This window comes from Fundulus heteroclitus, chromosome 21 (assembly GCF_011125445.2).
Source record: "Fundulus heteroclitus isolate FHET01 chromosome 21, MU-UCD_Fhet_4.1, whole genome shotgun sequence".
NCBI lineage: Eukaryota > Metazoa > Chordata > Actinopteri > Cyprinodontiformes > Fundulidae > Fundulus > Fundulus heteroclitus.
Genome location: NC_046381.1, coordinates 28,699,313 through 28,724,884, shown reverse-complemented (window position 1 = coordinate 28,724,884; position 25,572 = coordinate 28,699,313). Strand labels below are relative to the sequence as shown.

General features: G+C 41.5%; 1 protein-coding gene across 1 annotated transcript in view; it reads right to left on the bottom strand.

The window, feature by feature from the left end:
* The window catches only part of LOC105932171 (kinesin-1 heavy chain), a 31,201-nt gene extending 8,352 nt beyond the window's left edge, over positions 1–22,849 (bottom strand). Inside the window, exons 1-17 of the mRNA XM_036125634.1 lie at positions 22,490–22,849; positions 17,202–17,289; positions 15,152–15,225; positions 12,300–12,404; positions 12,168–12,216; positions 12,008–12,063; positions 11,694–11,781; positions 9,135–9,259; positions 8,883–8,987; positions 6,945–7,090; positions 6,544–6,692; positions 4,879–5,081; positions 4,570–4,638; positions 4,219–4,425; positions 3,989–4,132; positions 336–524; positions 96–213 (exon numbers count right to left, since the gene is read on the bottom strand). Coding sequence (XP_035981527.1) covers positions 96–213; positions 336–524; positions 3,989–4,132; positions 4,219–4,425; positions 4,570–4,638; positions 4,879–5,081; positions 6,544–6,692; positions 6,945–7,090; positions 8,883–8,987; positions 9,135–9,259; positions 11,694–11,781; positions 12,008–12,063; positions 12,168–12,216; positions 12,300–12,404; positions 15,152–15,225; positions 17,202–17,289; positions 22,490–22,615 — 2,041 coding nt within the window. The 5' untranslated portion in view covers positions 22,616–22,849. The remainder of the gene's footprint in view (positions 1–95; positions 214–335; positions 525–3,988; positions 4,133–4,218; positions 4,426–4,569; positions 4,639–4,878; positions 5,082–6,543; positions 6,693–6,944; positions 7,091–8,882; positions 8,988–9,134; positions 9,260–11,693; positions 11,782–12,007; positions 12,064–12,167; positions 12,217–12,299; positions 12,405–15,151; positions 15,226–17,201; positions 17,290–22,489) is intronic.
* Between the last annotated feature and the right edge of the window lie 2,723 nt (positions 22,850–25,572).

Here is a 25,572-nt window from a genome sequence, read left to right as displayed (position 1 = left end):
CAGCTGAGCGGAGACAGGATATCTCACAGGGGTGATTGCTTGCCTTTCTGTTTTCAAAGGGCACAGTGCCCAGCAGCAGTGTGGGTCGTGCTCACCCTCAGCACTGATCCGGACTATCTCTTCATTCAGAAGGTCCACGTTCTCCTCCAGCTGCCTCTTCTTGTGCTCCAAATTCTGCAGGTTGTCTGTCAGGGACTTGATCTTAGCTTCATACTGGACACCAGCAGGATGGGGAGAAACAACACACGTGAATGCTCGCTTTAACTCGACATGAAGAAGATCTGCTAAAGATCTCGTCAAACTGCTGTTGGGTGTTTGAATTCAGGAGCAGCCACCTGAGACATGCGGAGCTGGCAGGCAGTCAGATTGCTCTCCATCTCCTCCAGCTTCTGGCCGCTCTCAGCCTGACTGCTCTCCAGCTGTTTGCTGCGCTTCACCATGGTCTTCACCTCAGCCTTCATCTTGCTGATGTAGAGGCGGGCCGTGGTGATCTCCTCGTCAATGAGACCACTGCTCTCCTGTTGCTGGATGGTTAGGAAATGGCACATTGTGAGTTAATGGATATGTGCTGTGATGGTTGGAAGCAGCGGCAGCAGCGCTGATATGAAAAGGTTTGTATTATCTCCTCTGCAGATAAGGATTTTTGCATACTGTCTAAAACAAAACTGCAAAATCACAGGAAATTAAACTTGCACAACGTTCGTCCGATACAACCTAGAGCTGAGAGATAACGGCAGTGAGCAGCAAACACTGAGCATTAAGTCAGTCAGTCATTCACACGCCCCTGCTTCTGTCTGCTGTCCTACTAAACGCTGAATGTTTTAGGTTTCAGAAAAATGAAAAAGTAGAAAAGTGCAGAATTGTGACTTTGCAAAGCTCCTTGAATTGATTTGAAATATTATTCTCCCACATGATATTTTTTCCGTAAAAAAACTCAATCCAATACATTTTTGAGAAATAAATTATCATTTGTGCTTGTTTTCGTACCTCGCTGTGTCCAAAATGAGCCATTTTCAGATGTAAATATGCATCATAAATTAACAGTGTTATTTCTATGTTTGATGTGAACGGTGTAACGTTGGCTTTACGCCCTACATCAACGTTTCTGCTGTGTTGCCCAGCCCTGTTAAGAGCCTTTTTCCACAGTAATAATAATTTCACCCAGTACCTGGTGATGTTGAACAAGCTGCATATAAAGTAGCTGAAAGGCATGAAAAATGGTAAAGGATCGCCATCTTGTGGCCCAGAAAATGCAATTCCTTGTAAAAGTATTCATGCTTCAGCTTCTTGATATTCTGTCACATTAAAACTACAAAACTGTGGAACATTTTACTGAGGTTTTATGTGACAGATCAACGCAAAGCTTTGCATAACTGAAGGAACAGGATGATCATGGTTTTAATTTCTTTTTTCTTTTATAGATAAGAATCTTTAAAATATGGGGGGGGGGATTGTATTGAACTTTTAATACAAGTCCCCCCATAAAATTCAATCTAGTGTAAACCACTGCCTCAGTGATAAGCTGATTAGTATCCAGAGTCCACGTGTGTGTTATTTATTCCTTGAAGAGATGCAAAGAATGTGCAGCATAACTCCAAACCATCAACAGAGCATTATTTTGAACAGGCATAGGTCCACATCTCAGGCTTTGTTCACAGGACCACTATTAGTCCTGAACCACAAATTTGGCCTTTATAAAAGAGTAACAAGAAAAAAGCAACAAAGGAGTCACTTTTGCAGTTTGCAACACACTGCAAAAAGGAAACTAAAAACAAGTAAAACATTTCTTGAAATGAGTGTATTATTCCTTGATTTGAGCAGGTAAATAAGCCTATTTGCCAATGGAATAAGATTTTTGCACTTAAAATAAGAACAATTCATCTCCAGCATCTTATTTCAAGTGCAGGATATCTAATTATCTTAATTTAGGGGTTAAAAACACTCAGTTAGCAAATAGTCTTATTTAGCTTATTTTGCTCAAATCAAGGTTTCCTTTTTGCTGTGCAAGACACATAGGAACACAGCAGTTGTGGAAGAAGAACATACTATTCCTGAGAAGAACATGGCGGTGGCTGCATTATGCTGAGTGGATGCTTGTGTTTAGCAGGGATGGGGAAGTTGATAAGAGTTAACGGGAGGATTGATGGAGCTAAATACAGGATAGTCCTGAAAGAAAAGCTGTTACAGGCTGTGGAGGACTTGAGACCGGGTCGAAGGTTCCCCGTCTACCAGGACAACGCTGCTAAATGTAGGGCCATGGCCACCATGGGACGGGTTAGATCAAAGCATGTTCATGTGTTAGAATGGCCCAGTCAAAGTCCAGATCTAAATTCAGTTAAGAATCTGTGGCAAAAGATGGAAATAGTTATTCATAAACCGATCTTAAAAGACTTGCAGCCATAACTGTGGCGAAAAGGGGTTTGAGCTATAGATTCTGGGGCCTGAATACAAATTCATTGCTCAATTTTCAGATTTTTGATTGTGAATAAAAAACTCTAAAGTATCATTTTCATTTTATTTCACAATTATGCTCTACCTTGAGTTAGTCTAGTAGATGACATTTCTCTTGAATACATTCAGGTTTGTTGTTATGATATGAAAACATTTAAGGGACAGTGTGTAACAAATGTGTTTTTTAAATAACAAAAAGCAAGTATTGCTTTTCTAAATACATATTCATTTCATCAAAAATGAAAGCGTTCTCATAACTTAGAATTAGTAGTTTATAAATATATAGGTATCGGTGCACCCACTGGGAGGCGCCATGTTTTGTCACCATGTCTGATTTCAGTAACCAGTAGTACAAACTACTGTGAGCCATGGGCGTTCTCTCTGTTTGTCTATGAAGATGTGCTGTCAGTGGAGGAGGAGGAGTTTAAAACAAGCAAAGACGACCGTAGCTCTTTCTATTTGCTGTTTTTGTTGAAATAGAGGACCACCCCGTACCTTTTGCCGAGCGAGAGGAAGAGAAAGTAATAACTGGGGGAAAAAACACGCAACTATTATTACCGGGTGGAGATAATTCTGAGGGAGTGCGAACTCAGAACTAATGCGGAGGTAGCAGACTTTCTGCTGGACAGGTAAGTTAATTTAAAACAGTGAAGTTTATTTTTGCCGTTATGTTGGAAACAAGGCAGTGTAGTCCAGCCACTATTCTGTCCTCCTGGCAGAAACGGGTGCTTTTGTTTGCCTCTCTCTCCCTGACGTCTCTCTCCCCTTCAGGGAGAATGAGACGAAGGGTATGTGTGTACGGTACGCGGAGGGATATGGGCCGGCCCGTCCATTGTCTGTAGTACAGCAGCGAGACCGGCCGGGTCTCTTTACTGGTGTTTATAGTTGTTTATTTTAGAGCCCAAATAAGCCACTGCACGTTCAGAAACAAGCCCACAAAACCGCGACGCATAGAATTTACAAGCGACTTTAGAAAAAAACGAATGGACTTAGCAATAGTGCTGAAAACCATTTTACACGATGGCCATAGCTATTAGCTATTAGCAGTAGCTAATACATGGAGGACATGTTGTCTTATTACTCTGAGGCTTCTCTAGTAGTTATTACAGCAAAGTCATTTGTAATTCATTTAGCGCACCACTTGATGGTGTGAAAATCTTACACACTGGGGCTTTAAAGGAGCAATAAGCAAGTTTTCACCACTAGGTGGCTCTTGAGCACTGTCTGTAGACCAAAACAAGAGGTGTATCAAGCCACGCCTCTCCTCTTCAGCACTCAGCACCCATTTCCTCTTCTCACCCATCGGCTCCAATGAGCCTGTTTGCAAAGGATAAAAACACAGCAGTACAGCATCACCTTTAAGAGGAACATGTCCAGCGAAGAAGTAACTCATAACTTTATAATGCGGTTAGCAAGAGAATGGTCGTGCTCTCCGCCATTTTGTGCCTGGCGCTGGCATTTTATGGGCAGTTAGGGGCTAAGCCCTGAGTGACTCCTTTAAGGAGGCTGAAAAGCATTGCAGGATGCAGAGAGGCACCTTGATATCGTTGCTTCCCACAGCGATGCTGATCTCAGCCAGGTCTTTAAGCAAGGACGACATCATCTCAGTGACCCTCTTCTTCTGGTGGTTGGACATCTCCTTCAGCTTCTGCAGCTCACAGTCAATGGAGGCCAAGGAGTTCTGAGGATGGATAGAAGCTCTTGTTAGAAAGTAAATAGGAGTAAAATCTGTCCCAGCATGGAGCATATTTAACACATTTGCCTTACAGACTTCTGGTTCAGCTCCTCGCTAAGGGCTTCAAACTCCTTTGTTTTGTCCTCAACCTCCTGACTCTTCTGGTCGTAGTTGAGGGCCAGCTCCTCCAAGGCCTGCAGCACCTCCTTCACCTCCTCCTTGGAGGCTTCGTTCTCAGCCAGCAGCCTGTTCAGCTCTGTCTGCAGGGTGTCGTGGTCATTGCGGGAGGACTCCAGCAGCTGGTGGGTGAGGAGAAAGACGTTCACTGAGATGTCATTGGATTTAGAAACAGATGGAAATAAGGGGAGGATAAAAACTATATTTTTTTGTGCTGAAGAGATATTGCTAATGTCAACCAGGGTAGAGAGAGAGAGATATCTCACCTCTTCCTGGTCCAGGAGCTGCTGCCTCAGCTTCTCCACCTCTTGGGACTGCTGGTTGATCTCATCGTCCTGGTAGGGAGAAAGGATGACATGAAGGATAGGCAGAAATATAAAAGAAGTGATTCACTTATTTTTTTATAAGCCCATTACTTTATAGATACTTAACAGCTGCGCCATCTGCTGTCAGAAAGAGATACTGCATGCTTTACTAATTTGATCATACTGTGCAAAAAACAATGTTTTGTGTTCATTAATGGTCTTTGATTGTTTTAAATGAGTAGTCGACACCAGGTGAAGCAGAGCTGTTACCTTGTCGTCCATCTCCTTGTAGAGCTTGGCCATTTCTGCTTCATACTTCTCCTTCTCTGCACCTGTGAGAGCCACACCAGGCAGGCTGCCCAGGGCAGGTTGGGGTGCAGCCTTATCATTGTTGTTGAGTGCAGCATCCAGGGCCACCACCTCAGCTTTAGCCTTTTCTTTGTCGAACTGCTCCTCCACTGGCACGCTTTCTCCTGCAGGGGGCAGCAGAGACATAAACTGGGATGCACAGTCTTCCTTTCCCTCATGTATCTCAGGGAATGTGAAAGATTCCACAGGATCTTACAAAGTATATATATATATATATATATATATATATATATATATATATATATATATATATATATATATATATATATAGTTAGGTTTAGGATAGGGTTAGATATATACTGGTAAAGGTTAGGGTTGAGGATTAGGCCATAGATAAGGTTGAAAATAAACGGAAGTCAATGGAAATCAAGTCATGTCTTCAGTAAGTAAGTAAGTGTGTGTGTGTGTGTGGTTGTTGTTGTTTGAGGATAAGATTGGCCCCATCATCTCCTCGGCTGTGTTTTAAGGACAACCACTGTGATATTCCTCATGACACTTGCTAACTTGGAAACAAAGGAGTCTTTCTGTTGGGTCTAAAATAGGACCACTGTGTGACTCGGCTCTAGAATGCATTGAAGAAGAGCTTCTCCCTCAAAACCTGCTGGGTTAATCCTTAAACCAGGATGCTAGGTTCATGCTGGTTAGACAGAAATTAGGTAGTTTTAACCAAACATAGGGTCACACATTGTGACCCAGTTTGTTGGGTTAGGGAGGGGACTGCAAGGAGCCCCATTCTTCACTGAGGGACTCTACAACAAACAGACTTTGTTGAATTTCTGCCATTCATAGATTATTGTGACACATTTGCATCAAACCACCACATAGCAAAGGTAGAATATGCATACCACTGATGTCTGTTGATGCATATATTCTACATACCAAGTACAGTGGTGGAAGCCCTTTGCCACCATGTAGCGAACAGTTATTTCCACTCGTTCCTAATTTTGCTTATTTGTATACTCAATGACTAGGTTCAGATCAGACATGTCAGGCTCAAGGCCAGTGCCACACCAAGAACACTACATATCCCATAATGCACTGGAACAGCTACTTGCGGTTCAAGGCATGGATACAAATAAACTATACTTGTCAGAGAGTCAGACTCAGGAAACTTGCTGCACGTTCCATGATGCCAAGAAATGAGAAACCGTCTCAGCTCTGCTGTGTTTCCAAGTCTGCATGCTATGCATGACTCTAAGGCACAGAAATAGCCCGCAACTGCTCTTTGACCCATTCACGTCTGACGTAGAGAGCACCTGCAGATCCTGAGAGAGCTTACAGAACGGTAGTGTAAGCACATTCCCAGACGATGCCCCAACACCAACACAAAGCTACGTGATTGCTTTGCATGTTCTGTGACGAAGATCAACAAACTTACTGATGGACATTTCCAAATTAACATTTGGGTTATTTTAAACTAAGCATTTCCTAAAGCGTAGGTTCTCAAAGGCACAGAGATGCAGGAATTATAAATGAATGCTAACTTTCTTTAATCCACCTGTTTCACACACCAACATCAGCATACATAAAAACAGCAGAGTGTGTTTTGGAGCTGCCGGCCCTCACCATTCCTCCAGCGATTCAGCTCGTTCTCCAGCCAGGTGATGGTGGTCCTCAGAGTCTTGTTCTTTTCCTTCTCCTTCTCCCACTTCTTCTTCCACTGCTCCGCGGTCAGCTCCACGTTCAGACTCACCGTGTTTTTGATTGTCTTTGCCCTGTTGAGTCAAAAGCTTTCATAGCTTTTGTTTATGGTTTAATGCCCAACTTACAAGTGACATAGCTCTGTGTGTCATGGTTGTGATGACAGTACCTAGCTCTGGGTAGGGGAATATCTTGCTAAATCTATCCAAAAATTCATCCTCCCTAAGCACCTTCTTGCATGATGAGGAAACAAACGAAGTTCTTGATGCATTCAAACAACACAAGACAGGCAGTGCATGTGATCTTTTCTACGTGGGTCTGGGCACCTTTGTCCAAACAGCAGGGTCGTCCTGGTCTCTGCATCATTAAAGGAAGACGGTGAGCAGCAGATGATCATGGTTGTCCGACAGTTTCCTCCCAGGGAGTCCTGCAGGATCCTGGTCATCTTACTGTCTCTGTATGGTACGTAGGTCTGGCAGAGAATGCAAATATGAAGCAGCTATTATTTCTGGACTTTAAATGTCATTGAACATGGAGGTCACTTATCCTGCATACATTTTTAAAGCAACTAATAACAATGAGATAAATATGTCCAGAAGTACATCTGTGTATGTTAACACATTGGAAGTTCTTGGAGCTGGAGCTGGACCTTTGTTCTCACATTTAAATAAAAAAAAAAAACAGCTGTAGACATGAAATGACACCGCCAACAAGATAGTGTTGCTTTTTTAACCAAACATAAAACAAACTGATAGTTCCCCACTGATAGCAAAGGCTTGAGCTGCTAAGAAGCTAGTTACAAGAAAACTTTCTTCTAAATCCAATAAAGGCCAAAGTGTTGGCCCACTTGCAGTGCCCCTCTGTTTTTGCCTTTTTGTCACACTTAAATATTTCAGTTTATCAAACAAATCTTATTGTCAGACAAAAAGCAAATTTTAAATGACAATTTTGTTCATTAAGGGAAAAAAAGCTACCCAACCTGGCCTCATGTGAAGATCTAATTACCTTCTTAAGTCAAAATGTTTTGGACAGACGAGTTCATTTTCACACCGAGGCCTGAGTGGTGTCTAGCCTGTAGAATCAAGAAATCACTTAAACAGAATCTGTCTGACAACATGAAATTGATGAAATGATGAAAAACAGCAACACATGCTGCCCCAGGTTGAAGAAGATGAGGAATGAAGTTGTTGCATCTATCAGTCTGGACAGGGTTACAAAGCCATCTCTAAAGGTTTTAGGACAGCAAACTACAGTCAGAGCCATTATATGCAAATGGAGAAAACACAGAACATGTTTTTATTGTCTCAGGAGATCTATGTCTAATAGTTGTTTTACTTGAAACATGTAGATGTGACAATAAAGCAAAAGTAGAAGAAATCTTTAGGAGGTAAAATTCTTAAACTTTTTTTTCTATTATGTCACATCAATAGCACAAACAAACTTTAATAAAATGGAAGGAAATTGATATGTTGCTTCATTTTACAAATAAAAATCTTCACTCTGGGTCAGAAGTTTGCCTCACGAAGAACAAGGAGCTCAACAGACGGGTCAGGGAGGAAGATGGGAGGATGTTTAAAGCAGGGTTGGGTTCTACAACAACATCCAAAGCTTTGAACATCTCACAGGCCAAGCCAGAGAAGCAGTATTCAGAAAAGCAGCTCATGATAACTCTAGAGGAGCTGCTGAGACCAACAGCTCAGGTGGGAGCATCTGGTGTGCGCTCCACACATCTGCTCTTTATAAGAGAGCAGAAGGATGAAAGCTGTTGTATGAACAAAATACATGGAACATCCCCTTTTCAGTTTTCCCCAAAATATGTAGGAGACATGTATAAAAAGGTGCTCTGGTCAGAATAGACTAAAACTAAACCTTGAACGCACCACCCCTGTTTAGCAGGAACAGGGAAGCTGGTTAGAGTTGAGAGGAAAATACCATACGATCCTGGAAGAAAACCTGTTAGATGCTGTAAAACCCTTGAGAAAGAGGAGGAGGTTCACCCCAATAGTGACTCCAGACATACAAAGTGTAGAAAAGGTTAAGTGGTAAAAATATATTTTTGAGGAACCATGTTTGCTGGTATTCTAAACTGTGCATATATGCTGGGCATGATCATCCAATGCCAGATGGTGTAATGGTACTGTTCGCTGATATGCCCCCAAAAAGGTCTATCATGTGTTACTAAGAGGCACTTTAGCCTCATGACATTCATTTGGACCACGTTGCTGCCATTTTTTTCTCATGGAAGGATTCTGGAGCTGTCTCACCGAGCCCTCCGCCAGAGCAGAGATGACGTTACCCAACGACGACAGGGACTTGTTGATCATCTTTGCTTCATCCAGAACCGTGCCCTCTGCTCCGGTTTTTCCCACCTTGGAATAAAGCAAACCCAGAAAGCCTAATTAGCAGCGGCCATAACCTGTCTGAAATACCCTGAAATAAAGTTTATTATAAATACAGAGACATCCAGAAGACAGAGGCACATTAGAAATGAAAGTTAAAAAAAAGAATCTCCGTACCTTTTCACTGCCAGCCAGATCGACCAGGTACAGCTTGCCGGTGAGCTTCTGCTCAGTCTGAGTGTTTTCCTGCTTGATGTTGATGAGGAAGATGCTGTGACTTCGCGAGCTGTGCTCATTCATGTCTGAGGTGCACAGAGACAATTGCTTACAAGCATCATCCAGACAACTAAAAGAACAGTAGTGGAAAAGATAACAGACGCTCAGGATCCTGCTGGAGGAACTGAATATACCTCTGACCACCCAGTAGGTGTTGCATGTAAAACGGTTTAACCCTCACTGCAAAGTAGGTGTTACTGGCATTATGCTCCAACTAGCAGCTGTTTGCAATGAGTGTATAAAATAAGCACAGCTGAATAACTCTACACAGGTAATACTATGAGTGGTTTATTTACATTAAACCAACACAAACAGTGCACAATAGTGAAGGAAATGAAAAACGCTATGTGTAGGGAGCTAACACTGCACTGAACATACCTCCTCACTGTGAACTACTGTAGAATGGTGGCAGCATCATGATGTGGGGGAATTATATGTCCATCATATAGTAAAATGTTGTGCCAGTTCAGACGTGACAGAAAGCGGGCATCAATTCGGGACGTAACGGACTGCGTTACCCATGATGCAATGTGGTCAAAATGGCCACCAACTCCCATCACGCAACACGGCAAAATGGCCGCCGATCAAGATAAGGTTGCTATGGTGATGGCTATAAAAGCCGATCACACACGAAAATCTTCCTTCTTCCCTGGCTGTTAGCCAACCCGAGAAGACACGCACAGCTGATTCCGTTGGGGTGATCCCACGCCACGTGTTCGATTACTCGCTGGACCGAGATTTTTCGACGCAACGGTTATTCCCTGCTTTTTTATAACAGGAGGTCGACTTAAATAAGTACTTTTAAATTCCCTCTGATCAAAAGACTGAGAGACGCCATATCTCCCAGTGATCGAAGAGGACCCCGCTTTGTCTGGCCAACAAAGCGACTGTTGAACCCGGAGGAAGAAACGAAGGAGCTTCTCCCCCCGTCCCGCTGCAGCCTGCGGACATCTGCGCTCGTCAAGGCGCGTCCAGAAAGCCGCATTACTCGGAGCGCTCCGGACCAGCCCCGAGGCACCTCAAAGTAACGGGGTTTTCCCCTTTTATTTCTGTCTCACCAACAGGGTGTTTAGAAGTGCCTGGGCAGGCGGTAGAACTTTGTAGGTGTTGGTTAATGCTTTTATTCCATGACGAAGTTGGAATTATTTTGCTGAACATTTTCTTTGTATGTGCATGCATTTTACAATTGATTTGCTGTGTTGATTTGTGATCCATCAAGAACCCCGCCGTGGGTTACTGCTTCATTCCTTTCCATCTTCTTCCCTGCTTTCCCCCTCTCTCTCTTTTCGCTTCTTATCAGTTTAATTTCTTTGTCCGAGCTCAAGTCGCGGGCTTTGCTTTAAACTCCCAGTTAGCTGCCCCCTCTCGAAGCGAGGCATTACCCCATCAGCGTAAGCGTGGTTACGTCATTAGGACCTCCCCTCATACGTCATCGTAGCAGCCATCTTGGGAGGGTGACGTATATAGGTAGCTTAGCTGAACTAGCTTTGTGTAAGACATCAAAGCGTCCAGTGAGATTCCCGAAGCTGTTCTGTCTATCAATGCTGATACGTGAAATGCCGGTGTTTCGAGGGCGGTGTTAAACAACTTTGAGTTAAGTTAAGATCTGCTAACCGCTCATTTTAATCCATTGTTTATTTTTGTTTTGTTCTTTATTTCCACATATATATTTTGCATGTTAGTTTAGTAATGAGTAAGAATTCCAAAGTTGTTTGAATCAGAGAATTACTGTAACAGGGAATTGCTTTTGGTTCAATAAAACCAACGACTGCGGAATAGACATTGTTTTGTGTTCAGTCCAATTCACAGTTACATGGTTATTCAGAAATCAGAGCTAACCTCCTTTGGAGTTAACATCTGATATTAATACAGAGACAATATCATTGGATGGTGATAAGGAATAAGGATTTAAACTCTAATTGCAGTTACATTGGGGTTCTCACAGCCTGCTGGATAAACCTGGTCGGTTAACAGTCCGACCTGATCATTTCTTCCAGCATAAATGAGTTCATAACAGCAAATTAACTAATGCATTAGTGGCATAAATACTTACAAGCTTGTAGCTAACATCACCACCATTTGAACTATATTTGTTATAGCGGAAATTTGAGTTGAATGATTTATTATTTAAATTATAATACCAAATTATAATTAATAATAATAATAAGCATATTCAACCAGCTTATGGCATAACAAAAATCTCCAAAAAGGGTTGAGGTATGTGTTTCTAACATGAGAAAATGTTGGAAGGGTATAAATACTTTTGGATTCCATTTTTATCTAAAAGACCAAGTTATCTCCACAAATTCATGACACGTCAGGAAAACTAGAAGAATTAAACTGTGGGAGCGATGAGGCCAGGCGGCGACTTGACTTTGAGTGTAGTGGCAGTCAGGAGACTCACTGAGGCTGAACCCATGAGAACCAGCAGCTCTGAAGGCCCTCAATGTGCTAACTCACTTGTGACCGCCACGTGTCTGTTGTTTTTGCCTTCGTCTATGGCATCCATTACCTCCTCAGGGCTGCACACAAAACGCTCGGTACATCCCTGCGGACACAGAGGCACATCACAAGGAAAGGCTGTGTTCATCCCCGGCACAGCACAGCGAGGGCTGCACAGAGACATGATTATCAACGTAAGTCAGTGACATAGTGCACACTCTCAGATAGAAGAGACCCAATTACTTCATCTTTGCTGTATTTATCAGTGTTTATTGTCTGATCTGATAAATGCCAAACTATTCCTAGGAAAATGAATCCAGGAAATGTCTCACCTTGACAAAGGGCACCCTGTTCTTGTCTTCATGCACAGAAAGGTTTGTCTTGGTTACTGTACAGAAAAGCCAAATGAAACATGTCTGCAGTTAATGTGCTGTCTGCATCAGAAGATGAACGCTTATTTAAAAATGGAGCACAAGAAACTCAAACGCCTACCGTCCAACAGGTCTCGGATTTTGTCCAGATAGATTTCGAAATATGAAACCTGCCAAACAAAAGCTCTATAAGAGGACCTTTACTAACTGTGTTCATGTGAGCTGCGGGTTGTTTGGCTGTGCGATTACATACTTTGATGTGGAACTCCGAGTTCTCGTCCATGGAGTAAATGTAGTTGAAGATGTCTTCAACAATTCTAGGAATGATTCCCATCATATCCGGATCATGGAGTTTCCCCTTCAGAGGAAAATATTCAATAAAATGTGAGGAATGATGGCAGAATCTTAAGTTTGTCGGCTGCTAAATTTAGAATAAAGTTCTTTGAAAAGGTGCTTCCCTTCTCACAGATTTATTTTGCTTTTCTATCACACTCAAATGTTTCAGATGAACAAATTAATTTTAATATTAGACAAAGACAAATAAGAGGATGCAGACCAAAGGATAAATAAAGCTATTCAATCCATTATCAGAAGTAGACTTGTTGGTGTACTTTGGCTAATTGTCCCGTTGCATAACTGAAATGAATTTAAGCTTAAGATAACGAGGTGCGTGCTGGACAATCTCCTTCAGCATTTTCCTTTAGAGTGAAGTTTTATCAAGTAGTATTGTATTGGTCATAATAGAGCAAAGCAGCCCCGCACCATCATACTACCACCTCCATGTTTCACTGTCAGTGTCATTTTGTTTTTTTCCTTTGGGGTTAAGCCAGGGAAGAACATAAATGAACATAACCTAACATAAAGACTGTGGCTGAAAGTCACAAGAAAAATTACACTGTTGCAAAGTCACTCCCTTAGAAACTGCCCCTCACATAAGGGTGTCCACTGCTATAAAGCCATGCTATGTCATGTCATTGTTGAATCCTATGCAGCCAACGGCCACAAAAATAGGCTGTTTGTGATATCTTTCTCAGTTTTGCAATAGAACAGCTGACGTGAAAGTCGCCCCCTCTGCAAGCTGTGCAGAAGCCCTTACAGGAAGCCTAAGTAAACTCTTGTGATGCCAGGCCTGGTTCCCAAATGAAGGCTTTCACCCTGAACTAGCCGCTTCCTCGCCGCCGGGCCTAAGAGCTAGCTTCAGCCTGCAGTAATTCATCCCAACCGGATGCCCAAACCTCAACAGAATTAACAACAGAAGCAGAGGCTTGGCAGAGTTAAACGGGGAAAGTTAGTATGGGATGACAGCATTTAAAATGGTTTACTTCTAATGTGTTTTTACTGTGTTTAAGGTCTGGAGCTCACAGGCTAAGCTACCCGCTAGCGACCTTTGAAACAAACCATGCTGATGTGATGTGCTTTGGGTGCGTGTTGAGGTTTTGACAAACTTTATTTCCATAAGGGTTTTACACCGGTGGGACATTAAGGTTTGTGTTTTCTGGTCCACTCATTATACCAAATATAGCCTAAAAGTCTTTTTAATTAAGCTCTGATCGTCCACTAGCATTAGCCTTTATTAGCCTCCTTAATAACGCACTACTAATCCTAGTTAAACATAATTAGGATTTGTTACAGATAACGCTTATCCTGTTTTTCGCTCCGCCATCATCCGATAGTGCTACGAGCCTTAATAGGGAACATTAATGTCGATTAATGATGTTTTGTGGAACTTAGGAGAAACTCATCAAGCTAATGGTCACATGGCCCAGATGTGTCCCAACACATTATTTCCTGTCATTCCTCCACCTACAGCTCTGTCTGGATTCTTAAGTTACCGATTTGATTCTTAGTTATTTTCTGGAGAAATAATTGCATTAATAGAAATCAAGTATCCTAAAGGTTATTGATTTTCATTTAGAAAATCATTCTTTAAAATGTTATTTCCTCAAATAAAATTTTATCTAACTCTGAGTTGCATTGTGAATGGGTTTAACACAATCCAAATGTTGTTCTAAATTAGTTAATCTAATTTAACCTCATTCTGTACTCCTTAACATAAACTGAGGTTCTCTAACTTAAACCTGAATAATTTTTATGATGGTGGTTTCCAACTGTTTTTATGGATCCATCTGATTTTTTTGTGTATACGCAGTTCTTTAATATCTTTAATCTTAATTTTGCTTTGTAGTTTTAATAAAGTTTCGCTAGCCTAGTAAAGAAGAGTTGATTGAAATAAATTGTTAATTCAGGTTAACCCTGTATAACGGTGTTCTGTGAATATGAATTTATTTCTGTTAATAAATTATTATACTTGAAGAGAAGTTGTCACTCCTTTATTCTATATGTGTGCAGAGTTGCTGTTAAAAGAATGCGAGTGCCTGAATCACCCTTTTAACTATTTAACTAATATTAGCTGATTGGGCTGATATTCACTAGGCAATACCTAACAGATTGAGAGTTATTTAATAAACATTAAATAACTTAAAAACATGCAAAAGTGCTCAACTTTTCTGAAATGCTGTGTTAGCTTTGTGCCTCCTAAGAGGATGCATGCCTTCCAGAAAGTTCCAGTTTTGTTTCATAAGTCCACAGGTATTTTTCCCGAAGTCTCAGGGATCATCAAGATGCCTTTTTGATAAACAAGTTGTGTTTCTTCAGATCAGCAGTGAAGTGTCCCATGGATGCCATTTTTGCTTAGTTTCCTTCTTTACTTGGACTTGTGAACTCTGACCTTAACTGATGCAAGTGCGGCCTGCAGTGCCTTGAATGTTACCCAGGGTTCTTTGTGACCTCCTGGATGACGCATTGCTCTTGGAGTAATCTTGGTAGGTCAGCCACTCCTAAGAAGGTTCTCCACTGTTCCATATTTCCTTCATCAACAATAGCTCTCACTTCTCTGCAGCCTTAAAGCCCAAGAAATGGCGTTGTTGCCATTTCCAGACTGATTTAAACTTTTCTGTGCCTTTTGTATTTACTAAGGTTATATTGGTCTGGCACTGAAATTTGTTGGATGATCTCCGACATTTAAGTGTGACGAGAAAAGCAAAAACAGAAAAAAACAGCTGGAGTCCAACTACATTGTTGCAACACTGTCTCACGTTACATTACCTCCATCGTGTGTGTTTTGCCAGAAGACGTCTGCCCATAAGCAAATATTGTCCCGTTGTATCCCTCCAGAACATCTGCAACAATTATAAAACCCGTTCCACACTGGTCTGAACTTGAATTTGCAAGACTATGTTGTATGAATACCGGGGGCCTCATGTACGAAGCATGCGTAGACATAAAGAACTCGTAGCGCAATGTTTAACGCACAACTCATCATGTACAAAGATTAATGTTGCATGAACGTACACTGTAATCCATGCAAATATTATGACCTGCAGTGAAAATTAGCAGCAGCCACGCAAACTTCTTCAATCGACAATAGCAAAGTAAAAACCTTTAAACCTCACCTAAACACACTGAAATATAATATAGTTCAGGTATATTTAACTCAAGGAGCATCAAACTCAGTGTTTTTTTTCATGACTTTGAGCTGTTATGGGTTAAACCTGTACAAAGAAATATAATCACATTTAGCCTCATACAACAACCTGATACACACAAACAATAGAAAGAACCTCAATCATATATAAACTGTGAATATTACTGTTTTGGTCACATGTAGATATTAATGCAAATCGGTCTGTGCGCTGAGGAGCATGAAATGCATGAAAATTATCAAAGAAGTTCTTTCATTCTCACTGAGAATAAAATGGTGTGGAATCAGCAGATTAAGTCCCAACAAGTCAGGTTTGATGACTCCTAAAGTGGAGACAACCACACATGTCCATAAATAGCTGCGTAAAGTTGCAAATAATTGCAATTCTGGAACAATGGCACCGTTGGTGCTGCTGGAGGACATCGCAGATGGAAGACTCCACAGAGCTTGTGTTTAGAGATCTTACTGACCTGCTGAGACATGATGATGAGTAGCGGGTTTAGATTGCTCATGGTAGTTATTTCATTCAAATGGTCATAGCGTTGACCAGGGAAGAATCATGTGTTGCCGGTGCTCTTTCAACAATATAGTGGTATTTGCAACTACCTGACCTGTCTGACTGACAGGTCGGGTATTTCACAGTCGTCCCTGAGCCGTCACAAGACAGCCCAATGCGACTGCCTCATTAATGTTGCTCAGGTACATCAAATTCCCCTTAACTGTGGATTGTTTGCAGCAAGGAGCAGATTTCCATATGTAATCTGTTAAAAATAATCCACAAACTATCGCCATTGTTCTAATATGTCATCCATATTAATTTACTCTGAACTCACATTTAATCTTGAGACATTTCACGAGATTTGCTGTCTGACACCTGAATGATCCTGAGTGAAATCTGTTCTTGTGTGGTGTGCTGTGCTTACCGTTTGCCCAGACACCACACACTGGACAAGCAAACCTGTCATATCTACAATTTTTTATTGTTATGTGTGGTGTCTCTAAGGGTTTTAAAATCTTGCAGTTTGAACCAGGCATAAATCACAGACTCTTGGCATCCTGCTAATGTTGCTCTTCTGTGCTGGGCCATCCTTTTGTCCAGTGGCTGCTTTGTGTCCCCGATGTAGAACTGGTCACAGTCCTCCTGGCACTTAACAGCCTAGACAACATTGCTCTGTTTGTCCCGGGGCACCGGACCTTAGGTGAACCAGTGTTTGCCCTCATGTGTTTTGGGGTTTGAAAGCCACTGGGACGTATATGTGAGGGATCTTCATATCATTACAATGATTCGGTGTACATTGCAAAGAACAGCATCAAGCTATCATCGAGCTCAATGCAGCAGCTGAATATGATAAACATTGTAGGACAAAACTGGTACAATCAGACAAACTTTACATGTTCAGCCAGTTTCTTTAATGAGTCGCTGATGTCACTGGTTACTTGGACACGGAGTAGGTACCTTCGGGCTATTTATACTGATTTGCATTATGTAATTAGGGGCGGGGGAAAGGGTGGACAGAAACACACCTTCAGACACTTCCAATTCCATGCAATTTGGGATTTATCAAGGCAACGCTTGCGGTGACACATCTACGCACGTGTCCGTACTCAGGATTTCTCTCCAACATTTAGTATGAAAGCTGAACACTCTTTCGTACATGAGGCCCAAGGGCTTACCTTTGACAATCTTCAGAGCCACAGCATTGTAGAACTGCACCTGAGTGGTGTTGGACTGGAAGACGCGGTCAAAGTAGTACGGTTTACCCTGGTTGCCAAAAAACAGAGAATGAAGTGAGGAACTACTTTCTAAGTCAGGAGAAGCCAGTATAACCCCATGTAAAGGCATTGCATGTTCAAAGTACCATCAGCAGGGGAGGCTTTTGTTCTTCATTACCATGACATGGTAGCTGTAGATACTGCTCAGTTAATTGTGATGCATAACTTTAGAGACGGTAATATAATTTACAGTACCCTGCAAAATGATCCATACCCTTTGAGCTTTTTCACATACTGACCACCAAACAGGACAGACAGCTATCCACACCAACACTGGTACAATTTGGAGAGACCAATTAAACTAACAATCATGTTTTATGGACTTCAAGTGCCTGGAAAGAACCCAGGGATACACACGGGTAAAGTGCAAACTTCCTGCAGAAAAAGCCCTTCTTCTGGGACCTTCTTGCTTTAAGGCAACAGTGCTAACAGCTGTGCCACCACCTAAGATAGCACACCATCACTTGCATTTTTATTCTGTCCATAGAGACACCCGCTTTCACTCGTTAAATATGCTGATGATGTGGCATGGTAGTTGGCCTGGAAGATGCTGACAGTCCATCTTACTTTCAGCACACTGACCAGCTTTCCTCCTGGTTCAGTGATAGCTTTCTGCTTCTTAACGTTATGTGAGTTAAGTCTGGGGGGAAGGTTGGGACCAGCCTATTGTCACCGATTTTAAATATCTCGGTATGGAAATCTCTTAGTCAAAGACAAGAACAAGTTGAGTCAGGCCAGGCCAGTAAAATAATTGGTCTTCAGCAAATTCATCTTCTCGATGTACATAAAAAGGCTTCTAAAATGATCTAAAACGAGCCAGGTAGGTGGAACTCCGCCTGTTATGGCTAAATAAGTGATCTTCTAGCCTGCTCAGCCACTGACTGTCACTTTATGTGGATGTCAAAGAGCAGTTTATAACCTTGGTTAATCATGCTCTTTCTCCATAGTTTTGAATCAGATTAGTGTGAATATACAAATGTCTCTCTTTGGCGTAATTTAGTAGAGCACAGCAAAAATATAAAGATTTCTTCTCTGTCAGTCTGATTGGCTGCCCCGCTTTGCTGACTGCACATTATTTTAGCCACCGATTATGTTTTTTAACTGTTTAACTTTATGATGTTTGACATGTGACTGTTAGGAGAGAGGTGAAGGTATTAGTGGCTGTGAATGTTTGGTGTCAGTCAAACTCAGGCCACTTTACTTAAAGCACAAGCTAACTTATCCCTTGCTTTGCTGCCAGGAGTTCTGCTTTAATTTTAAATTATTACTGCATTAAAGTTTAGATTGTCACTGTGACAACAACTGCAGTGTTTTATTTGTCAAATTGCTCACAGTGCATATTTTTTAATGCTTGATTTGTTATTGCTGTCTGTCTTTTCCACTATGATGTGTGCTGCTGCCTTTCTTGGCCAGGTTCTCTTGTGACAACGGTTTCGATCCCAATAGTTAAAAAAATGTTTGATTTATAAAACTACTTTTTTTTTTTTTTTAGAAATAGTTAATTCAAGATGAAGGTATACTTCTGTGGAGATTTGTGTCATATAAACAATCCAAGGGAGAAGAAAAGCCCAGCAAAACTAGAAAACAACAAAATGCCAAACTATGGAGGGTTAAAGGGGACAATATTAAATAAATATATATACCATGAAATAAATAAATGTACCATGAAATAATGAAACTTAAAATGAAATAAATAAATGCACCATTAAATGGTCCATTGAATACTTAAATGTATAAATAAATTATGAATCTTAAATTTTTATAGTTAAACGTGCCATTAATTAATCAAATATGCCTTTCAAATTGTGACATTTTTGTTAAATAAATTCATTCGAATATAGATTTCATTATTTCACTCTGTGTTTGTTTATATCATGCCGTGCAGCAAACCAATCCTGAACCTGAATCCAGAGCATAACTAGCTGCAGGAGGGAGCATACAGGCTGCTTTTCCTACCTCCTTCTTTACTGATTGCACTATTCGGACAGCACTTATCATGGCGACAGCTGACACATTTTGGTTAAAGAGTCCTAACTCTATAATGGTATTCAGATTGAGGCTCTGACAGACTGGATCAGCATTAGCCCCATCCAATCGATTTCTACCATGCCCTCTTACACTAAGCCACGGCCCTCTGGAGCCCCATGCTCTGGACTTAAATCTGATTGGGATCCTGTGACATGACGTCCCACAGCTCGTTCATTATCAAAAACCCTCCATTGTGGCCAAATTAAAACAATTCTGCAAAAAACATCGGGCCAAATGAGCTCCACTGTGATGGCAAAGACTATAATGCATGAAGAAAGGTGTTGCCGCCGAGAAGGCCTAACCTGGTATTAGGTTTTATTTCTACGTATTGGTCCAGGTTGGTTTGGATTGGTTTATTCCCATGATAAATTTGATCATCATAAGAAAACTGCTCTGCGATCCAGGTTGTACCCGCCTCTCGCCCATTGACAGCTGGAGAGAGGCACCAGCACCCCTCACAACCCCACAAAGGATAGACGTGTTAGAAAATGATGGATGGATGGATGGATGGATGGATGGATGAAGAAAACTGCTTTTTTATTATTAAATCGAGTTTTCTTTGTCTAATATAGACACTTCTTTGATGCTCTGGGACATGTAGGTGGGAGAAGAAAGCATGAACAGAAGAAATCTGTAATGGTAAAAATCGTTTTTCACACTGTGGTGCCTGCTAGAGTGGCTGCAGTCAAGGGTCACGACTTGATTCTAAACCTTGTGATGCACAAAGCTGTAGCAGGGTTGTGGAAAGATTGTTTTGCTGAGTTCTGGCCTGTTTTCATCCTGGCTGGTTTTGGACCAGGGTGTTCACTTAAAGGCATACTATGCAACATTTTTCAGTTAATTAATGTGTTCCATACCGTTTTGGATGATTAAATGAGTCATTTCAGGTCGAACAAAGGTTTTCTCGGCCGCCCTGGTGGTCTGTGGGGGAAATACCGTACTTGCAGGAGCCCTCGGCCCGCACCCACAGGCTCAGAAGTCTCATGCAAGACCACGAGAGTCGGTCTTGCTTTACGGCGAGAACTCCATGTGTTTTTGCCCTGCCATTCACTATATGCACGCGCGAAAGCAACAACAAAGAACCGCGTGTTAACGTCAAATAAACATGCAAGCATATCGAGTTTTTATTATTATTATTTTATTTTATTTATTTCTTTATGACAGTGCACTTTTACTTTCGCCCTCTGGGGGGAGCCTCGCTGGAAAATCAACCCCGGTTGCATAGTATACCTTTAAAACCATTAAAACGAACATTAAATACTGGTATGACTTAGAAGATGGTTCTGTTTCTTCATATCATTAAACGGATGGATCCCATCCTGAATTGCCAAGAGGATTAAGAACACTTTGATATTCTGTTCATTTTCAGGATGAGCATGTAGAAACTGAACAGCATATAGTGACTTGCAAAATGATCCAAACGCATTCACTCTCCCACACAGAGCAAACATTCTACATGTTTTCACTTGGTTTTTTTTACTATTAAAACTCTGTTAAGGAGCACATTTATGTTCAGTGCCCCATGTCAGTACACTACCTTTATTTTATTGTCATAAATTATCCCTTGGATTTAGGTCTGGACTTTAGCTAGGCCACTCTAACACCTAAATATACTTTGATTGAAACCATTCCTCAGTAAAACTGGCTGTATGTTCAGGGTCACCATATATACTGTCCTGCTGGTAGGTCAGAATGTTCCTCATTGGTGTTACCACATGGGTGCTGTTCCTCCACATGGCTTGTGACAGTCTTTAAACAGGAGATCTTATGCACTGCAAAAATGGATCTAAAAATAAGTAAAATGTTCTTAAAATGTGTGTTTTTGTCCTAGATTTGAGCAGGTAAATAATATTATCTGCCAACGGAAAGAGTATTTTGACCCCTAAAATAAGATAATTAGATACCCTGCACTTGAAATAAGATGATGGAGATGAGTTGTTCCTATTTTAAGTGCAAAAGGACAGATACATTAATTTTAAGAAAATATTACTTATTTTTAGTTCTGTTTTTGCAGTATGGCGTTGCTCTTTGCGATGATCAAAAAGGTCCTAGATTTGTGGAGAGCACAAGCAACTCTCCCATCTGAGTCGTGTATTTCCGCAGCTCCTCCAGAATTCCCGTAGGTTCCTTTTTGATCATCTCTGGAACAATGGTCTCCTTGCCCAGCCGCTGGGCGGCCATGTTTGAGCAGGCTTGCAGTCACGCCGTACTCTTTCTATTTTCAGGTGACGGCTTGGAACAGAGCTCCATGTGTTCAGAGCTTAGGGTTTCCTTTTATAACCTAACCCTGCTAAAAACCACAGCTTTCTCCCTGACCTGTTTGCTCTGCTGCTTCATCTTCACCATCCTTTTTGTTCACCAGCGTTCTCCAAAAATGGCCTTCACAGAACAGCTGGATTTAAACGGAGTTTAAAGTACGCACATCTGGACTCTGTTCTCCAACAAGATGACTCCTGAGGACAGCTGGTCTCATTGGGTTTTATGTAGAGGAGTCTGAATGAAACAGACTGATCACACATGTAAACCAGAATGTTTTTTTTTTGGTAGAAAGCTTTAAAAAACATGTACCGACCTCCTTGTTTTGGCCAGTCATGGAAATTCCCGGTAAAATACAATGACAGTTTTGGTCGTAAAGTACCAAACTGTGGAGAGTTCAAAGGTTATGGAGACTTTGGTAAGGTACTGTAGCTGTAATGAATGGACTGAAGATTGTTGTATTGAAATATGTACATTTGGGCACTCGAAGCATTAAAAGCATGTATTACAGCATGCACTGACTGCGGGTATATTAAGAGTTGGTCAAGCAGGATCCAGTAAACTTAGTCTAACACTCGGTCCTCCCAGGAGAAACTTCTGGGTTAAGCACTGATGGCAGTTATTGGCAACTAAAATAAATCAATTCTCTCAAGAACAGGTTTTTGATTAAGTTACATTCAAATTCATTTAATGAAACAATATGACTAAATGAGGCCTAAATATTATTTATTTTGTTAAAAATACCCAACATATAGAAGTTCTACTTTAAAAAAAAAAATAATCAGGAGGACAGCAGAACAACTCTTCCAACAGGTACTGTGCCCATCCATGTAGCAGGCTGGCTTTTCCTTGATAAAAAGCTACGTCCATGCTCCAAATCTGCCCGGGAAGCCGCACACACTCACCGCGATCTGCACACAGTCGTCCCCCACAAACTTGGGGATGTACTTGTCCCCCCGGGCCACCTCGGCGCTGTTCAGGGGCCTGAAGCGGCACATCACCTTGATGCTGCACTCGCCGGGGTCCGCCATTTCCCGCTGCAGTGGCTGGATGGAGCCTGACAGAGCCACAGGAGGATGGAGGCCGCGCCTCTAACCGAGCTGCTGCTCAGCTGACAGGGAGGCTGGCGGAGGAGAACTCCTCACCGACGCTCACGGTGAGAAGAATGAGAGAGAGTTTTCAGTGACTCTGAGCGCTGGTGCTCCTCCAGCTGGCACTTACCACTCCGCTGAGGCAAAAAGGCCAACATTAGCCTTGAATATTAAGAATGAAATCCCCCACCCCTCCCCACATAACACGACCCGTCAGGAGAAGGAGACCAGGCGGTTCAAACCTTCAGATAAAAGCATCTGTGTTTTTAAAATGAAAGGAAGACTCTAAACGTCAGCGACTGTTTTAAAAGAGTCCAGCTGGTGGAGGGCAGAACTAAAGACGCAGAGCACATGTCCCTCTGTGCAAAGGACAATCACATGGCTCCTCTGGCTGTATAACGCTACGCTAAAAAGTGTTGATAACAGTTCATTTCAATCTTTGATCTGTTATGTCCCCCAAGGCCTCTTTTTCTGCCTGACACAGTTATATAATAATGATAAATGTCACATTAAGCTAACAAGAGACTCTCAAAGTGCAATAAAGCGTCCACTCAAAAAAAAAAAAAAAAAAACAGTATTGGTAACACATTGTTCTAGATAGCAGGGATGGGTTCTGATAAAGAGAAGTCTACATTTGAACAGTTTGAAGCCAGAGGAACCCTCTGTTAGTCCCGTCTGACTATTGTTACACTCATTTCTAAGGCAGCGATGATGAGGCTGGGGTCCGGAGCCCACCAGGACTCTGTCCACTCTGCAGGTGTAAGGTCTCTTTAGAAAACACACTAATGCAACAGAAATAGTAATGGGATAAGAGTATGCATGGTGAAAATGGAACAGCTTCCTCTCATATCTGTTCTGAGGTGTTTAGGTCTTGTTGTTCTCTGATTCCTCGTCCATTCAGTTGGGTGGAGCTTACCTGGCTGTGTGAGTGGGCCCGTCTCTAGGAGCTGCTGACATAACTGCTGAAAAGCTCCCAGACAAAGCTCATTAGCCTCCTGATGTTGAACAACAGGTGGAAGCTCTACTCCTTGTCTTTTGCCTTCAGGCCCTTTGTCTTAATGACCATAGACACTCTGCAAGATCAGATCCATGGGTCCCCTCTCTGAAGACATCATTCTGTTCTCTCAGACCTGGCTTGGAACTTCTTGCAGCTTGTATTCTTGACAAATCATCAGGGCAGAACGTTGTTCTTGTGTCATGTCTTAGAAATATTGTGCGACTGATCTTAAATTTCATCTTCTCAATTGTGGTCCGTGCTAAATTAATGACAAGCAGGGTATTTTAGATGTGTCCCTGCTTTAAAAAACCCAGAATAAAATTAATGAATTGCCTCCTCGGCATGTTCTAGAGACCAGGTAATGACTAGTTTAGTTGTATTGAGCAGATACATGTCACACCTATCTTAACTTCTGCTTTAGTGTCAAGAAAAGCTTTCATTCCACAAACTTGCAAAGAGATAAACATCCATGGTTGCTGAAGCTGTTCCTGCCATCAAACATGTGTTTAACTTATCTGGAAAGCTTTTATACCCCACAGATAGTTGGGTTCATGAGTACTTTGTGCTGTTTTGGAGGCTTGAAACGGAAAAGTTTGGATGCCCTCATTTAGTCAGATAAAACCACGACACCATGCAAGCTGAACTTTGAAAGAAAGCTTTATTTACTACAATTACATTTCAGTCAATCATGTTTTTATTAGTTGATTTTATTACCTGATGCTTTTAAATTCTATGAATGTATGTGGCTGTATGAATTGTTGTTATGTTGTTACTTGTATATTGTGCTGCTGTTTTGCTAGGCACCTTTTAGAAAAGAGGCTCTCAGATAAAACCTCATTGAGATATGAGGTTTTATCTGGATGAATAAAGGTTTACTGTATATCAACTCCTGCTAGATCTACAGTAAGCTGAATAAACTTTAACCCAACTGGATTGGGATCAACTCCACCAACTAGAGTTGCAGTATTTAAACGTTCATATGACCTTAAAAGAGCAAAGCCAGGATAAGAAGTCAGAAAATGTAACACATTTAGTATGTCTGGCTACCCCCATTTCCAAAGGGCCACCTTCAGCTGGGGAGCTGATTAGGCAGACAAGAAACACTGAGGACCTCTGGTGGCTGAAGGCAGGGGACATTTGATCAACACATAAATGTACAAATGATTTAACAAAGCAAGAAAGATTCTCCACCATGTCCCAAGCTGTGGCATAAAACTGAAGGTTGAAGTTCTGTTGAAAGTAGAAAACACACTCAAATCCAGCAATTTAGGACATTTATTGATCCAGAAAAGCTGCCATGAGGTATGAAACATTTGCACTGCATGTTGAATGCACAAAAATAGAGATGTTACTCTGTACCTGGTACTGGGTAGCTATCCCGTACTTTGATTATGGCACTAATTAGGATGACGGCATATTCCTAATGTGTCTATTGCTAAGACACATTAGGATCAACCATAAAAACATTTGCATGTACTCTTTGCCATGTAAAATTGGTAGATAATTTTTAAGAAACAATGAAAGGCTTGTCAGAGGTCAGGAATATTGTTTCCTCTGGGGAATATGTGCATAGGAGAGGACTAAAATGTGCAACATCACCAGTATCCACTAGGGGTCAGCAGAGACCTTCATGTGAGACAGCTACAACGTTGCAACGCAAACAGGAAAAGGCCGTTTAGACAGATATGTTACATGTAGGATTAGAATTTCACAAAACATCCATCCATCCTCTAGATCTGGGTTCTCCAAGTGGGATGGGTGTCGCGAAATGATGTTGAGATTTAGCATTTTTTTTTGTGAAGTCTAACTTTACAAGATGCTCCACATTCTTCATTTAAATGCAGGGGCAAGGCTGCACTTTTTCATCAGAGTTCTTATAAAATATTAGTTTATTCTCGTA